The 18,799-nt window shown below is 46.3% G+C and overlaps 1 protein-coding gene across 1 annotated transcript in view; it reads left to right on the forward strand.

Moving 5' to 3' along the window:
* LOC126525020 (nose resistant to fluoxetine protein 6-like) overlaps positions 1 to 18,799 on the forward strand; it is a 90,481-nt gene that overhangs the window by 44,093 nt on the left and 27,589 nt on the right. Inside the window, exon 5 of the mRNA XM_072287300.1 lies at positions 67 to 176. Within this exon, the coding sequence (XP_072143401.1) occupies positions 67 to 176 (110 nt within the window). The remainder of the gene's footprint in view (positions 1 to 66; positions 177 to 18,799) is intronic.

The following is an 18,799-nucleotide window of genomic DNA, read 5'->3' on the forward strand; positions in this document are numbered from 1 at the left end:
AAAGAATAACAATTTATGAAGTATATATATAAATACATAAATCATGTCTCATGGTGTATTTTTCAGGGTGTTATACTCTACATTGGCATTCTTAGTACTTCTGGGAACACTATTTGACATGCTAGAAAGGTTCAAGGAGAACGACCATCCTTTGCTGCGGAAGGACCAGAAGACAGGTGAGACATCCGTTGAAAGTGGTTATAGCTCATGAATAGTGTGCTGAAATGACCAACTTCTAGTTGATTTCGTGTGCTTGTGTACATTCAAAAGCAGCTGCACATAATGTTGGGAGAGGGCACGGAAACGTGGCGCCTCGCGTAAATATAAGCGTCAGCAACTAGACGTACAGTAGCGTCTAATATGAGGTGCAACACAGATGCGCGTAGTTGAGATGTCTCCAAAACTACACGGCGGCGCCGTCATATGTAAAATTGTAGAACGAAAATATAAGCGCTTTATACGATATGATGCAAGAAAAAAAAAAAAAAGAAAGCGTAAAGGCCGAACTACGCGTACGCTTGTCGCCGCGCGAAAGCTCGCGTCCGCGCGCCTTGCTTTCGCGGCGCCTTGCGAGGAACGGCGCTTTGGACCTGCGAGACGTCCGCCAGCGTCAGCGCGCGTCCGCTTCGCTCAGATTTTCATCTTGGTAGACATCGTTTCGTATTTGTGTGAGGCAAAATATTTCTCTGGGGAAGATAGACAGCTTTAGAATAGCGTTTGTCGCCCTACGTACGTTAAAGGCAAGCACGTTTGCGGGACGTTTTCGTGTGCGTTTCTTGAAGACTTTTAGGGTGTGTTCCAATTCTGGCCAGCATCGGAGACAGTCGACGTAGACAGCTAAGGAGACAGCCGAGAAAGCTTCGATGCCATGCAATGGAACACGTTCCGAACCGCCTGGAAGACTTATGGAAGATGCTTCTGCGACGTGAGGCCACCTCGCGGCAACAAGAAAAAGTTCAGAAAAGCGCGCATTATTTCTATATTTTATGCCTTTGTGCCGGCGGACCTATGAAAAACACAATGTGACTTACAGTAAAGGGACACTAAAGGCAAATACTAAGTCGACTAAGATTGTTTAAGTACCACTAGGAACCTCACAATGCTTGTTTCATGCCAAGTAACGGCTTAGTTTACGAGAAAATTGAATCTGAACGGTCGGAATACCTTGTTCGAAATTCAGACAGAGAGAGAGAGAGAGAGAGAGAGAGAGAGAGAGAGAGAATAATATAGGAAGGCAGGGATGTTAACCAGTCAATAGACTGGTTGGCTACCCTACGCTGGGGGAAGGGAGAAGGGGAAGCGAGAGAAGGTAGAGAGAAGGTGTAGATACGTGTACGGACAGCCCTTGAGTTAAAGCCGCTCGCGCAAACCAGAAGTTCTGAGAAAGCATAAAAGTGCCTTCACTGCCTACTGAGCCGATGATCGGTCGGGACGATGCTCTAGTAACGTCTCTTCACTCAGAGGACGATCATCTAATTTCCTTAATGTGTTGGACAAAGATTGTCTTTGTGCTTGAAATTGAGGACAATGGCACAATAAGTGTTTAATATTCTCCTTGCATCCGCAAGCATCACATGCAGGACTATCAGCCATTCCAATTAGTGCTGAGTCGGCATTCGTGAAGGCAACTCCAAGCCATAACCGACACAGAAGAGACGCTTCACGTCGGTGTAGACCGGCTGGAGGCCTGAGTTGAAGTGACGGGTTTAGTCTCTGCAGTCTTGTGCGCCTTGTATATGCAGTGTTCCACTCTGCTAAGGAGATCGTGCGTGTTAAAATGCCAAGTTGTCTGACAACGTCGGTCGTTGTGAGAGGAACGGGGACGCAGCGGTCTCCTTGTTTTGATGTACGAGCTGCCTTATCGGCGTCATCATTTCCTATGATACCGCAATGACCTCGTATCTACTGGAAAGTGCTATCATGACGTTTTTCTCTTAAGTGATGGACAAGTTCCACGATTTCGCACGTGAGCTGATCGTGAGCTGCATGTCGGAGAAATGACTCCACACATTGCAAAGCCGGCCTTGAATCGCAGAAGACTGCCCATTTTCTAGGATTTTCAGCCTTTATCACATGAAGCGCGTCGCGGAGAGCCGCGAGCTCTGCAGCTGTAGACGTAGTGACATGGGAAGTCTTGAACCGCTGGGTTATTCTCATTCTTGGTATAACTACAGCGCCACCTGAACTGGTTGATGTAGTTGATCCGTCACACCCGCCGTGGTTGCTCAGTGGCTATGGTGTTGGGCTGCTGAGCACGAGGTCGCGGGATCGAATCCCGGCCACGGCGGCCGCATTTCGATGGGGGCGAAATGCGAAAACACCCGTGTACTTAGATTTAGGTGCACGTTAAAGATCCCCAGGTGGTCCAAATTTCCGGAGTCCCCCACTACGGCGTGCCTCATAATCAGAAAGTGGTTTTGGCACGTAAAACCCCATAATTTAATTTTTTTTTTGATCCGTCAGTGTAGACGTGTGTGCGGTCGCTGTACTTCTCGTACAAGAGAAGTAAAGTTAGTTGCTTGAGCGCTGGTGATGGCAAGTCCGACTTTTTCTGAAGTCCTGGGAGTGTAAGGTTTACTTGAGTACGGCGCATACACCATGGAGGAATGGAAGGCCTTGCCGCAGGTGTGTAACCTGACCTGAGAGAGGCACGGTGCGCGAAGATAGTCGCACTGAATGTCGTGTGGGGCCTATCTACTGGGAGACTTGCGAGGTGGTGGGTAGGGGTCCGGGCGAAGGGGTAGGGGTCCGGAGGTGGGGGTAGGGGTCCGGGTGTCTTATGTGCACACGCATTGTTTCAACGCTAATGTGAGTTCTAATAGTGGAATCTCGAACGACTGCAATAACTTCAGTCGTCGACGCACTTCGCGGTAGACCAAGGCATATCTTGAGGGCTTGGGCTTGGATACTTTGGATTATATTCATGTTAGTTCTGCAGGTGTTGGACATGACCGGTAAGCTGTACCGCAGGAATTCAATAAAGAAGACCCTGTACAGTTGCAGCATGGATTGTATTGGCACTCCCCAGGTCTTTCCTGCAAGGAACTTGAACATATCGCAAATTCCTGTTAGGCGTTTTCTCACATAATTCACATGAGGGGTCCAGGAGAGATTTTTGTCAATGACCACCCCCGAAAATCTGTGACTCGTGCTGTACGAGATCAGTTCTCTGTCGACGGATATCCCGTATGGAGACATTAATTTCCTGGTAAACGCCACCACTGCACACTTTTCGTGTGATATATGAAGTCCTTGTTCTCGAAGGTAGGATGATGTTAAAGTGGCTGCCTTCTGAAGCCGCGCACGAAGTTGCAGTCGCGTCACACCCGACGTCCAAATGCAAATGTCGTCGGCATAGATGGAGAGCCTAACAGTGCATGGCAGGATGTCGGCAAGGCCAATGAGTGTTAGACTGAAGAGCGCTGGGCTCAGTACTTCGCCCTGAGGCACCCCACGGTTACTGTAATGCGGGGAGGTCGGGCCATCCTCGGTAAGTTTGAAAACGGATCTCTTATGTAGACAGCTACTTATCCAAAAATAGACTTTGCCGCCAAGTCCTACTGCCTCTAAGGCGTTGAAAATCGATTCGTGCGATACGTTGTCGTACGCTCCTTTAACATCCGGAAACAGGGCAGCAGATAATCTTTTGCAGGACTTCTGGTGCTCGACGTACGTCACCAAGTCGATAACGTTGTCTATGGAAGAACGGCCACTACTGAAACCGGCCACTGCATCTGGATATACCTGGCAATGTTCGAGGTACCATTCTAGCCGTGCTAGAACCATCCTCTCCATTAGTTTTCCGATGCAACTGGCAAGCGCAATTGGTCGGTATGACGCAATGTCTACAGGTGACTTGCCAGGCTTGAGCAGTGGAATTAGGCGACTGGTCTTCCATTCGTGGGGAACCGTACCTGTCTGCCAAGAGCTGTTGAACAAGAGCAAGAGCACTTTCCGAGCCTCTTCGCCAAGATTACATAGGGCACGGTAGGTTATACCGTCGGGTCCTGGTGAAGATGAACGCTTGCGCAAGGCCAGTGCAGCTTCGAGTTCCTCCATGAAGAAATGACGGTCCATGCGGGTGTCGCGTGAAATCGGTGAGTGGCGGAGCGTCGATGTTCCAGCGGAACTAGTTTCGCCAGCAATCCTCCTGCAGAAAGCTTCCGCGACGTCAATCTCGCTGCATTGTTGGTGAAGGGCCAAAGACTTAAAAGGGTGGCGCTGCTGAGGGACTCCACGGAGACCACGAACAGTTCTCCATATGTAAGACAAAGGTTTTCGTGGATCCAAACACTCGCAGAATGACTTCCATCTTTGCTATGCGAGTTTGTCCATGCGACGCTGCATTTTCTTTTGAGTTCTTCTGGCCAACCTCAAGTCATGTACAGACTTCGTGTGCCTGTACCTCCGCTCTGCATGGCGACGAATTGCACGAAGCCTCTCTAGCTCAATGTCGTAATCGGTGCGTGTATACGTTCTCGGAAGCGAATGATTGGCCGCCTCTAGGACACTCTTTATGGTGTCCTCTAGGCTGGAGGAGAAGTCATTGCGACAGCCGTCTTCGACAATTGATTTGAACATCGGCCAGTCGATACATTGTCACCACTCACCAAAGCGGGTGAGTAGTGACGTTGCCTAATCCATCACCACCCTTTGCGGCTGTCGGTGAGTAAAACGGCTCCCGACAGACGGCGGTACGGAGCCAAGACAGAGCCGTGGATTCACTGCTGCAGCTGTTGTTTGGTCAAGGGGCGTACGCCGTTCGGGCATCCCGCGACATCACATGGAAGTTAAATTCTTTGCTACTTGCAGTTTGTGCGAATGTCGCGAGCCAGCAAAACCAGCACAGCACTACGCGATAACGAAACTACTAAAACGCGAAAGCATGGGCGGCGTAGTGTCGAGCGAAAACGAAACTTTTCGACCGCCCGCGTCGTTGTGCAGGGTAACTTCAATGAGTTCTCTTTCTTTCGGAAAATAAAATAACACTGGACAAGTAGCACTTTATTTCATCTTATAACACAATACGAGGAGGTTTTCTGCAACAAGTAGCTGAGTACTAGGAACAGAATTTAACTGAGGGGTGCTTTCGTCATCGGGTAAGTGCTTGAATGTCCCGGGAGGGGGGGGGGGGGAGGTCTCTAGTCATGTCTTGCATTTACCTCAATTTCTCGATTATTGACTCGTTCCGTACCGCGCCCATTGTACATAGTTAGCCCGCTAACGATAGTTTGAAACGCCGCTTTGGAGACCTTCCGTGCCGCTCACGGAGACACTGCGCTATCGTATGTGAAGGAGGAGAACTATATTTTTGTTTTCTAGCCAGTGCACTTTCTTTCCGACCAGGCGGTGATATTGCAACGCACTTTGATGTTTCACGATCGTCAAAATACAAAGCAAAAATGACCGCCCGGTATCGACTGTTTGAACCGCTCACGGACACACTGCGCCTGGACGTGAAGGAGAACTACATTTTTGTTTTCTAAGCAGTTAGGTTTTTTTCACGCCAGGCGGTAATTTTTGAATGCGCTCCGAAGTTCCGCGGTTGTCAAAATAGAAAGCAAAGATGGCCGCCCCCGGGAGCGGTGCGTGCGCTTCGAAAGGTCGCAGATGTCGCGATTACCGTGGGTCTGCGGCTGATTTTATCGATGGATCGAGCAGCAGCGAGTCTCAGGATGCCAGCCCGGAACATCCGCGGCCGCAGCCCGGCACGCCCTAGTGTAGGGCTTGAAGTTAAACTTTTGTAGTGGAATATCTGCTGAATGAAAAATTTTGATTTTTTCGGAGATAGTGCCTATTAGACGATAGTACCTTTTATGTATCTCATAATTTTTGTTCCATATATTTGTTAGTAGATATAAGCGTGTCCTTACAATCTTTGTTCAATTTTTTCCTACAATCTTGATTCCAGCAAGTTATGTCTTTTTTATGACATTCAGCTCGTTAATAAAACTTTTATGTGCGAAAAGTGCATTCATTCCGCTTTTTGTTTATGTATTACATAAAATATTTAGCGCAATGTTTTCTTCAGAAAAGAGATCTGGCGTAACCTTCAAAAAGCACCCATTTTCCCCATGGTAGGGAAAGAGTTAAGGTTCTCTTCGTAATAATATTGACGCTTTAGAGATTCTAGGGCACTACTCTATCATTTTAGCTTGACTTAGTATTTGCCTTTAGTGTCCCTTTAACGGCGTCGGAAGGTCCTTGTGCGTTATTATTTTTTTTTGTGCGCAGACGATCTTTCTGTCGGCTTTCGAAGCGTCCTGCACAGCCGCCATATTATTTGGGCAGGAAAGTAGCCTGCATCGTTATTGACTTCGATGCTGTATTCGCGAATCTGTCTGCTTTGACGTCTTCGTGAGAATTGGAACGAAACTTAAGATGGCCGCTGTCCGCTTAGCCGTGTACTTTGCCGTATACGGCGAGTATTGGAACACAGCCTTAGTTTAACGTACGGGAACGCTAACGCAAGGAAGACGTTACAAGTAAGGGCGCCGTCTGGTACCTCGTGCAAAACGTACCCACGCCAAAATAATCGATTAGTAGCCATCCTGTTGCTATTCGGACGCGCACAGAGGAAGGAAAAAAGATAGAAAAGAGCATACCGCAACGCGATTGGAGTCAAACTTGGTGACCCAACACGGGATCGCACGTCAACGTGCGCGGTTGGTTTTAAAGTGAAAGCTTTACTGGCCGCGAACTTGCGATTTCGCCGTGGCGGTGCTCGGAGAAGTCGCATGACCTCACAACGCGCGCTTCGCCGCAGATATTTCTCTCTCTCTCTCTCTCGCTCCCTAGTCGCTACTGCGCATGCGCCACTAGTAGCATCGAGCCACAGGTGTCCCGCCGCTGCGCAGCGCCGCGCCTTACCGCCTCCACCGTTTGATATGACGTCACACCGCGTTCCTCATCATTGCGCTCGCCTCCGCTCTCTTCGCCAGCACGTCGCATGCCTGATAAGATGTCGGAGGATTTAAAAGGAGAGCTCGCGTGCGCCGCAACCACAGTTGAGGCGGCAGTATGGAAGGCGGCAATTCTGATCAGCAGGAGGAGGCCTGGAATCGACATCGAAACGTTTGATATGACGTCACACCGCGTTCCTCGTCATTGCGCTCGCCTCCGCTCGCTTCGCCAGCTGCGTCGCATGCCTGATAACATGTCGGAGGATTGAAAAGGAGAGCTCGCGTGCGCCGCAACCACAGTTGAGGCGGCAGTATGGAAGGCGGCAATTCTGATCAGCAGGAGGAGGCCTGGAATCGACATCGGAACGAGACGCAGAGGAAACGAATCGCCCAGGAAACAGCGCGCCGAACGACTGGCTAAACGCCGCAACATAGCTAGACAACCAGACTAACCTGGACTTGCAATCAAGATTAACCAAGGCTAACCATGCTATGCCTTAGCTTCCAATACGTATATCCTGGCATAGCCGAGCCAAGACACTGCCAATTTTTAGTGTTCCCGCTCTGTAGGCAAAGCCACGGTAGGGCAGCTGAACAAACGCGCACCGAATAGAAACTACTGGTTTAGCTACTGCGAGCCAAACGTCTCAGCAAATGTCTTGCTCCGTGAATCTTTTTGAAGCAAGAGGTCAAGTGTTGGGCCACCATCGTGGCTTCACGGAGCGTTCGCTTGCTGAGGCTGGCTGCGTAACCTAATACTCCCTCCTATATTTTTCTTCCCTCCATGCTGACGCGTCCCTTTAGGCCTACGGGCGCCGGAATTGCCGAATGATCTCAGAAACTGGACGCGCTATGCGCTCATAACTAACGTTTCAGGTGAGTTTAGCGTAAGCTAAACCTCATTTAAATAGTCCATGGCGATTAACACGAGTGGGAGACTAACCATCACGGGAATTGGCGCTGAAGCGGGAGCCATGGGTGACGCCATTTCGGACAAAGCTATTTTTTAGCGTGCGTAAACATGAGATATCTGTGCTGGCGCCGCGCTTCGACCCGTACCATCTGTCTTGCCTAATCTACAGATGTGTGAGGCACGTGGACGCGAGCTTTCGCGCGCCGGCACGCGTACGTGTAGTATGGCCTTAATGGTTCGACAGTTGTTGCCGATGGCGGCAGGCTCAATATTATTTTATTCTTTATTCGCGATGCACGGCACACGTTTTTTTTTTCATACATAAGTTACATAAAAGGATTATACTACGTGTACAACTGCATTGACCCACTTAATTTTTATAGCAAGATGTTCAGATGTAAATATATGTTGTAAAATAATCTACGTATGTGCCTGCAGAAACTATGTAGGTTATACAAAATGGTATCTCGTGGCCCTGCCGTAACGACTGGCTCCAGAGACCGCTCACGGAGTGTCTCAACTGTTCCATTAGGGTGTCTTTCCGCTATATGGGCAGTACTTCTGTGTTCAAATCTCTTACCCTTGTCACACGTCAAATCTGTCATTCACCACTAATGGCATATGCTCATAATGCTATTCGTTTGCTGTCACACGGTAAGACGTAATGACATTCGTTGAAAATAACATTTCCAAATGAATATGTGGCCGTACTCATTCGCATTCGTTTTGGAACCGAATGCGTACCCTCGATACCAGTAGCGTACCGCCCAGCTTCGCAAACAGTACATGTTTTTTTGTGGTTTAACAAGAAGTAGCAATTGTTCTGTCAATTTTATTAGCTAATTATTACTTTAATGACGCTTAAGTGCGGCACAATGCATAATTATAGAAAGATACTCTCAATCCAGTGAATAGACGGCCGTCTTTGGCTGCAAAAATGCCTATCAACATTATTTTGAACTTCTACCAACTTCCTATTTACTTTACTGACAGTCTATCTACATTTACATTCTCTTAATATTTGTTCATCCACTGTCAAAATACTTCTTTCTTACTTTTGTATAAAGAATATTTTAAATGCACCGTTAACAGACTTGCTTCTTGTTATTGTATAAAGAATACTTTAAGTACACTGTTAAAAGCCTTCCTTCCTACTTTTGCATAACGAATATTTTAAATACACTGCTAAAAGACTTCCTTCTTAGTTTTGTATAAAGAAAATTTGTTCATAGACCGTTAAATGGCTTCCTACTTACTCTTGTATAAAGAATATTTTAAGTACATCGTTAACATATCTTCTAACTTTTGCCTAATAACGACTTTAATACTCCGTCAAAAGGCTCGTTACTTTTGTGTAAGGAATGTTTTACTATACATCATCAAAATAATTTTTTTTTTGTGAAAGACATGTATCCTGAGTACGGCAACAGCTCGTACTGTTTGCCGAAAAATATTTAGAATGGGAAGTAACTTGAGAGTTTTTAGATGAATTTTTCTAGCACACATTAATGTCGATATATGACATACTCAGAAATCAAGCTCTTTGTTTTAAATCACAGTTACAATCCAACTCGGTGGCGAATCGTTGACGGAGTGCTACAAAAGTGTTTAAAGAAATATTTTCGTACACTGTTAGAACTAATCTTTTTAAAGGTTTTACAGGACTACGTGAGCGTGTGGTGATGTCAGCACACTTCGAGAAAATTTGCTTCCGCTACGCCACCTGACCGCTGTGATAGCGGAGTACTGTGCAGGCCGCGCACCAGTTACACAGCTTTATGCCGGCCCTGGGGCTGGTTAATTATAGGCCGATTTACGCTTGAGCCGTGACACCGCCTGCTTGCCGTACGCGTGCGGTCGTGCGGAAAACTGCACATTTCGCACACTGGTTTACAAATATTGGCACACACTCGGCTCGCACTTGCAGTGTATACCGAAGTATGTGTACCAGTCTGCGAAATGTGCAAATTTTCACCCGACCACATGCGAGCGGGCAGAGCGGGTGGTGTGGCGTGCGGCTCGAGCACAAATCAGCCCTTACCACGCACTGTTTTGGCAAGGCCACCAATTAGCTTTGCAACGAGATGATCAGCTCAGTGTACTCCGCGATATAAGTAATACGCCCTAAACTGGAACATGTCAGCACAGTAGCGTCACGATATCTGTTAAAAACAAGAAAGTGAGCCGAAACTCAGAGTAACACGGCGCTGGAACGTTGCCGCTCAAACATCCAAAAGGCTGCAAAATACAGCTGCTGCTGAGTGAGAGAGGGTGCTGACCTGAGAAAGCGCACAGGCCCAATACAAAGAAAAGCGAACTCCTGGCAAGTGACACCTTTCCGTTAAGAAAGATTGCAATTATCCTTACTGTATAAAAAATGTAGCTTTGTTCGCGTCCCTATTCGCGCGCTTTCGTCCCTGCCTCCTACCGACGGCTTCTGCACATTAAAGGAAACTAATAGGACGTTGCATAAAAGTATAGGCAAAGTAACTGTGTCGACTAATCTGCTTTATGACAATGGTTGCTTTCTGTGTGAGAAAACAGATGGAAAACGCATAATTATGACCTCTTAATATTAAATAAAATTAAATTGTGGGGTATTACGTGCCAAAACCATTTTCTGATTATGATGCACGCCGTAGTGGAGGACTCCGGAAATTTCGACCACCTGGGGTTCTTTAACATGTACCTAAACCTAAGTACACGGGTGTTTTCGCATTTCGCCCCCATTGAAATACGGCCGCCGTGGCCGGGATTCGATCCCGCGACCTCGTGCTGAGCAGCCCAACACTCTAGTCACTGAGCAACCATGGCGGGTCCTCTTAATATTGAGTGCTTTCGCTTCATAACACGGCGACAAAATTCTGAGCTTCCGGTTTCTGAAATTCCGCGGGTACCAAGTGCCAGGATCAAAGGCCATGCTTTTGCCGTGCTTCGGGCGTCTGAAAACCGGTAACGTCATAGCCGTCACACTTTGGACATCTATTTAACTATAAAAGTGTCACTACAATAGATTTCAGCATTACTTTGCGCTGGGCGCCATGAAGCAAATTTTTGTATTTGAAAGCGGCAAGTACTAGAGGATGTTTTTGTGCCAAATATAATATCCACATTATTTACCCTATATCATCTTATTTTTTTTTAATATTTATCACATTTGCAGAAAAAAGCCGGTTTTCAAAACAATAATTGTCTCGAAAGATAAAATTATACAGCCCCTGACTGCACAACAAAATTAAGCCGGCTGTCCTGTAAGCTCCTTTTTCAACCTGGGTCGTAAGATACATTCCTCCCTCTAGGCGCAGTTCCCCAGAAGGGGATGCGCGCACAAAGGCCCACCACACCTTTCACCGGCTGGTGATGAAAGTCTAGGTGTCATTGAACCCTCGCAAGGTTCGGCGTAAAGAGGGGCTTTAGTTCCGCGGTGATAAAGGCGAAGCGGGGGGATGGAAAGAATGAAGGAAATTACGGTCATTGACCAAGTCTGATGAATAATCTGACGTTCCGGAACCGCGTACGGGTTCCTTGTTCACTGAGTTGGACAAGAAATCGTCGTCACTTATATAACCAGCACGTGACGTAATGAACGTGCGTAAATGGCAGGCATCGTCCCTGGTGTCCGGTTCATTGTAGCTGGCGTCGATTGAATGATTAGAGATTCTAGCAGCCGTCGGGATGACACGTTCTTTTCTTTGGCAACAACAGTGGCATTGTCCCAGTCAATCTTGTGATTATGTTCATGCGCATGCTCGGCAATGGCGTTCGTCGTGTGGTTATTACTTCTTACATCACGTTTATGTTCCTTGAGGCGTCTGGAGAACTTCCCTGTTTCACCAGTATATACTCTGTGGCAATCAGCGCATGGTATCTTATACACAACTCCTGGAAATGATTCAATCGGTAACCTGTCTTTCACATTCATGAGCTGGTTCCGGAGCTTGCTGGTCGGGATGTGGGCAATACGCAAATCGTATTTCGAAAATACGCGCGACAGTGCCTCGCTGATTCCATGGACGTAAGGGATGGCTGCACATGCACGGATTGTCGTGTTGTTCTCCGAGCTTGGCTCTAATATCCGCTTCTCGGTCCTGTATATGAAACGACTAGGGTAGCCGTTGCGGGTTAATTCACGGTGGATCGTCCGTAATTCCTTTTTTAGTGCATCGTCGCCTGAGCAGACGCGTACGGCGCGTGTTATCAGGGACGACACTACGGATGTCTTATGGCCGACAGGGTGACAAGAATTAAACTTAAGATAACGACCTGTGTGTGTAGGCTTCCTGTATACCGAGAAGGCGAGAGCGTCCCCATCCCGACGAACCAGTACATCCAAGAAAGGCAACGAGCTGTCCCTCTCGTGTTCCACAGTGAATTGTATGTGCGCATTTTGGGCGTTCAGGCAGTCTAAGAAGCGTTGGATGTATTGTTTCTTCAAAATACAGAAACAGTCATCCACGTAGCGGTAAAAAACTTTAGGTGCCGGGTTGAATGTAGCCAGTACTTTCCCTTCCAAGGCTTCCATTACTAGATTAGCCGTGGTGATCGATATCGATCCACCGTGAACTAACCCGCAACGGCTACCCTAGTCGTTTCATATGCAGGACCGGGAAGCGGATATTAGAGCCAAGCTCGGAGAACAACACGACAATCCGTGCACGTGCAGCCATCCCTTACGTCCATGGAATCAGCGAGGCACTGTCGCGCGTATTTTCGAAATACGATTTGCGCATTGCCCACATCCCGACCAGCAAGCTCCGGAACCAGCTCATGAATGTGAAAGACAGGTTACCTGTTGAATCATTCCCAGGAGTTGTGTATAAGATACCATGCGCTGATTGCCACAGAGTGTATACTGGTGAAACAGGGAAGTTCTCCAGACGCCTCAAGGAACATAAACGTGATGTAAGGAATAATAACCACACGACGAACGCCACTGCCGAGCATGCGCATGAACATAATCACAAGATTGACTGGGACAATGCCACTGTTGTTGCCAAAGAAAAGAACGTGTCATCCCGACGGCTGCTAGAATCTCTAATCATTCAATCGACGCCAGCTACAATGAACCGGACACCAGGGACGATGCCTGCCATTTACGCACGTTCATTACGTCACGTGCTGGCTATATAAGTGACGACGATTTCTTGTCCAACTCAGTGAACAAGGAACCCGTACGCGGTTCCGAAACGTCAGATTATTCATCAGACTTGGTCAGTGACCGTAATTTCATTCATTTCCATGCCTGACCAGACGAACTTTCGTCGAATCCTTAAGGATGGAATGTCACATGCCTCTCTCGCGCATGCGCACAAATTTGACAGTGGTCCGAGTCGAGGCAAACAAGGAGACCATCGCCACCGATATCAGTTCCTTTGCGACGCCGGCGTGGTACGGTCGGAGCGATGTAGGTGTTTGGTCGTCTACTGTAGCAGCAATCAAGTTATTTTTGCTGATGTTTATGCTTATGCTGTGTTGTGGCTGATTCATCGATACAAGCCAACCAGCGTCCTGCTTGCGAAGCCCTTGGCGCTTTCTTCGTTCCGTGATATAACCGTTTCTGCAACTTCTCTGCCAGCTGCGATGCAGTGTCGTGTGGAGTGATAGTGATTTAATATTGGCACTGTCCGTGTTTTAAACAGCACACTGCACAAGTAGGGAACAGCTGTTCCTCAAGACTGCACTGCGCCGAAATTTTGTCTGTCTCCAAATTTTATTAAAAGGTATGGTCTTTTACATCATTTTTCATAAACATATAATTTTATATTATTTTGAGTTAAGTTTCTGATGCCGCATTTTGGCAGGTTATAGCGCGAACTGTAATGACGTGAAATGTTTTAAGAACAAATTTCTTACATAGTTGAACTACGCCGCCTCATGCGGTTCGCCTGAAGTTGCTATAAACACGAGGCGTACAAACATTACGTTTTCACAGCGGTCGCGATGATTTAATTTGTGGTAAATATTGTCTGATCATGAACTCATTGTTTGCTCTTTCCTACTCTAGCTGTACAGCTTGAGAGGTAGTGAAATTTTCAGCTTATAGTTCCATGGTTCACAATGACATAGGTAGCAGCGGTTAGACAAGTGCCTATGTGAAAGAAAATCATTCGCACTTGTCTAACCACTGCAACCTATGTCATTGTGAACCGGCATTTTTTGATACTGATATTTTGTTTTCGAATAAATATGAACGAACACGTGAAATTACAGACGCGTTTCATATAGTAAGGCGTGCTTAAAAATGCATCATTCAGCCATTGGTTGCTGTGACTGACGAAGTTGTATTCTTGAATACTGCTTCAAGATTTGTAATCTGCTTGTATAAAAATTTATAACTCGTTTTGCACATGCTCGGTGCAGCTATCTGGCGCTTTTATGTTCTGTCTCTTTCCAAAAATAAACAGTTGTGAGTTAGCGCTCGGGTGTCCACCTTCTATCCGTCCTTGTCTATTGTGCGCGCTACAAATTTCACCATGAATAAACCTTGTAATTTACTTTTGGATTGAGTAAATTATTTATACAGAAAATTGGTTAAGAAGACACTTTGGAAAGCTGAAATTATTCAGGCCACAACTTTGGGGGGCTACAACAATAGTTTTAGGCTGTTACCTTTATTCCAGAAATGACCTTGCACACTTTCCTAATTTTAATAACCCGCAGCAAACGATATGCATTGCAAGATTTCCCCATCCTTGCCATTTCAGTCTGCCGGTATACAAGTATGGCGTCTACAATTCTAGCATTCGTGTGAACTTGCACGTGAAACTTGTGAAAAAGCTGTTCAATATACGTGATATGCTAACCTGAACATGATGTTAACACGGACCATCTTGTTTCTGTGAAGGGTTCACTCTGCAAACATTCTGAGACATCAGCTCTGAATGTAAAAAAATACATTATGATCGAAGCTTGCTAGAGATTATGCGACAGCTGCCATTCTTTAATCAACTAAGTCATATTTATTTATTATTTTTAAGAATTTCTTTTACTTTTCTCATAATTTTTTGTAAATATTATTGTGTGAATAAACTTCCTTTAGTGCAAACTTGCATCTGTTTTTCATGTATATGCACCTTCTAGGTTGCATATTGCCTTTTACCAACATGTTCACACACATTCACAAATGTTTACACCATGCTACTAAGTCGTATGCAGGGCAAATGTTGCTAGGGGGCTAGTAAAACGTCAGTAGCAGGTACATAAGCACATGTAAGTAAAATGTTGCCACAATGTTACTACAGAGCCTAAAGACTTGTGTTGGTTGACGGCTACTACAGTGTTTACAGACCATCTATGCACATGCTTCAATTGAAGTAAGGTGGCCAACTGTTGACAGGATATTACTAGGGTGTATAAAGACAAATGTTAATAGGTGATTGGTACGAAGTTGAGAACGTCTACAAGCGTTCTTCTATTGAAAGAATGTTAACACAGTGTATAGTGAAGACCTGTTAATGGCGAATTGGTAAGAAGTTGGTAGAACGTTTACAAACATTCTTCAATTAGAAGAATGTTAATAGGTGGTTGGTAGAAAGTTGGCAGAAAATTCTACAAGTAACATTCTACTTTTCAAAGAATGTTACTAGGGTTTATAAAGATATATGCTCATATGAAATTGGTAGGAAATTTAAAGACATCCTATGAACACATTCCTATTGGGAGTTGGGGGCCAATTGTTTCTATGGTGTTACTAGAGCGTTGTTATGATGTATAACGACAGTTGATAGGGCTTCAATTGACTATTGGTAGGTTCTAGTAACAATAGTCTAAAGACGGTCTAAAAACTGCTGCTAGAAATTTTTATAAGGGTTAGCTGTGGTAGTCGTGTTTGTTCGCACTGGAGCATCGGCCGCTGCCAGTTCGATTAGCTCGACGCAAACGCACGCGGTTGTTTTCCTAGGGCAGGCGCCGACAATGTGCATGCTAGGAGCCCGCATGCCCATCAGAACGATGATTAGACGCAAGTGCCGTTTTTGCTATTTTTGCCTGTCTTTTTCTTTTACTATCTTCATTGACATCATTTTCAAATGAAATTAGTTTTCGCCCTGTGACAGAGTGCGGTAATACTCGCATTAAACGCAGAAATGTCATTCGTTGGAAATGACGCTAGGTTTGCCGTGTGACAGGGGTACTGCTTACGTGTGGGAATCCATTGTAGACCTTTTGGGGAACTGTTTTTTTCCGCGCGTTCCTTGTCGGCGCAAGCTCTCACCGGCGTTCTAACTGCGCCTCGGTAAGACCAAATAAAAAAATTCATCACCCCTTCCACTCTGGGAAGAATGACGAGCAGCGACGCTGTGGTGTGTTTAACTTCAATCGATGCATCTATGTATATACAGGTATTGCTATTAGCAGCACGAGCATCGAGTGACACTGTTGTTTCATGCGCAGCACTTCCGGTTCACCTCCTGAGACGACCGATACGAAATAAATTTGAAAAAAAAAAGAAAACAGAGTACAGTACAAAATTCATCGGTTTCACTATAGATAACTATCAGAGCGTAAGTTTAGATACAAGTTGCGTTATTGCAGTGTCCAGAATAATTAGAATTAATTAGAAAACACTGATTACCGCACACCAAAGCACAGAATCGTAACTTTGGACACCCTCCACGTGAGCACGACATTGCCGAAGCTCCTGGAAACCCGGTAGTAGAAAGCGGCAGTAATTACGTCACTAATGACCTCACACACAATAAGATGGCATGTTTACCCGGCTAATCAATGGAAAACAGTTGCCTGGCATAAACTGAAGATTTGCCTAGCAATTTGGATGTGACATCACTTCCTCCTTTCTCGCTTCTCTCCCGGCGCTCACCTGCTCGCTCGCTCGCTTGCTCGCAGCAGCTGCGCGCGCACGCTCGTTACATGCTCTGACGTCAGCGCCGTTGGCTAGGAGGCTACGCCATGCAAGATGGCGCGCGCTGCGGTTCCTCTTCGCTCTTCCATTCTCCTCGCCTGCATATCGTGCCAGGGGAAAGACCTTCGCTCGCTTAACTTAAAGAACACCAATGCCGAGGTGCGAGTGCCACTAAGAGACACCTAAGTCAGATTAGGGTCTCCTACCAGTTTTATTATTATTATTATTATTATTATTATTATTATTATTAATATTATTATTATCATTATTACTGAAGGACACAGACAATGAATACATCTTTTGACTGTGGAGTAACTTATTCTTTTACGAAGCAGTGACGTGTGCAAGTACCGCAGCATGACAGACGGGAATTCCACAATATCTACAACTTCACTATGAACTACGCAATTACGAAAAGTACGTGAAACTCGGCCTAATGTTGGAGTCGTCCTAGCGGCTAATTTTTATGTAATTTGTTTCGGGATAGTTCCGATAAAAGAAGAGTTACTGCCGTTTTCTGTAACCATACACCCTCCGTAGACGGCCACGTATTGACAGCAGACGAGAATGGACCATTTCGGAAATCGCAGCGCCGCGAGAAAACCTAGCGGGCGCGCGACGCATTATGGGAAAAGTGAGCGAGCGCCGACCAACCGCCCGTCTTGGCTTCGTCCTGCGTTCGCATAGCTGCGGTGTGTGTGTGTGCGCGTGCTTCGTTTGGTTTGAGATTTCCTGTAGTTTTTGGTGGTGGGCGGTTGCAGGTGCGTTATATTAACTGTTACGTGTCTGTGGGTTACTTAGTGACCTCAGCCACTACTGCGCGCGATGTCGTCGAAGTGCCGAGGCGGCGGCCAGACTTGTTGTGTGCCTGGTTGCGACAACAACACGCTGAAAGACAAGAACGTTTCATTTCACGCGTTCCCTGCAAATGAAAAAGAAAAAAAGGAGTGGGTGAGAAGAATCAACCGCCAAGGAAGTGCTGGTCGCTTCTCTTTGTGGCAGCCTTCTAAGCACCACCGGATATGCGGAGCTCACTTCAACGCAAGTGGACGCCGTGGTTACCTGGACCGGATGCCAACTATTTTCCCCCATAAAGTCATCAATCAACTATCTCCTTCCTTTGATACCGGTAAGTATATATATTCAGACGGTTATTGCATGTTATCATAACTTCCAAATCTTTTCCAGTCGCGAAACGCAAGAAGACGAGCTCCCAAACTGCCTCTGCCAGCCCGGAGCTCCTTCTGAACGAGTTGGATATCTGCTGCGTAGTTGACGTGCCCCAATGCGATCAACGTAGAAGACGCTTTAACTGTGCCGTCTTTTTTCTGAGGCTTCGGCTTTGTGTGTACGCATTTTCACGAAAGTGTATTATACGCAGCAAGCGACGTTGTTTCCCAGGAGCCCACCCAGCTGACCTTCGGTGCACCGGCTTCGCCTCGCACGGAAACGGAAGGTTAGTGAGAATTCAAAATTCTCGCTTTCTGCATTCCACTATGAAAACTTATTTTTTGCATTTAACGGACCCCTATCGCGCCCACGGATGACGGGGTCCACGGGTGCTGTGGCAACTGGTATATTAATAGCGAGCGACTTCCTTATCCAGTGAAAACTGACGAAACTTTTTTCCCGCGAAGCCAGTTTTTCGCAAGCTTTTGCAGCTAGCCATGGGAAGTCTGCATGTTAGGAGTGGCAGAACCTCATGTGTTGTGTGACATAAATGTCATCAGTGATTTGTACCGTCCATGTGTTATTACTTCAGCGAGTTTTCTGATAAACGTGGTACCTCTTCCACCAGTGAAACTTCCATTGTGAAACTTACCCATTTAATTTCTTTCACCTCGATATTATTCCCTTTACCCCAGTTTGGAAAAATGACTCAAAAGTCAGGCTATCCAAATGTAGTGCAAATTTGGCGGAAATATACACTGGTAGCACAAGCTGCAATGTCGTCGAACTGCATGCTCAGGAGGGGCACAGACAGCTCATGAGGTTTACGAGTATAACTGGATAGCATTAATCTGGGCTTGCTGGTTGGTAAGCTGCTTGCACAGGTGGATCAGTGGAGTGAAAGAGAGTTGGGCTCTATGGCTTTGGCATCCTTGTTCTTTGTTGTCTGTATAT

The sequence above is a fragment of the Dermacentor andersoni genome, chromosome 3, assembly GCF_023375885.2.
Source record: "Dermacentor andersoni chromosome 3, qqDerAnde1_hic_scaffold, whole genome shotgun sequence".
NCBI lineage: Eukaryota > Metazoa > Arthropoda > Arachnida > Ixodida > Ixodidae > Dermacentor > Dermacentor andersoni.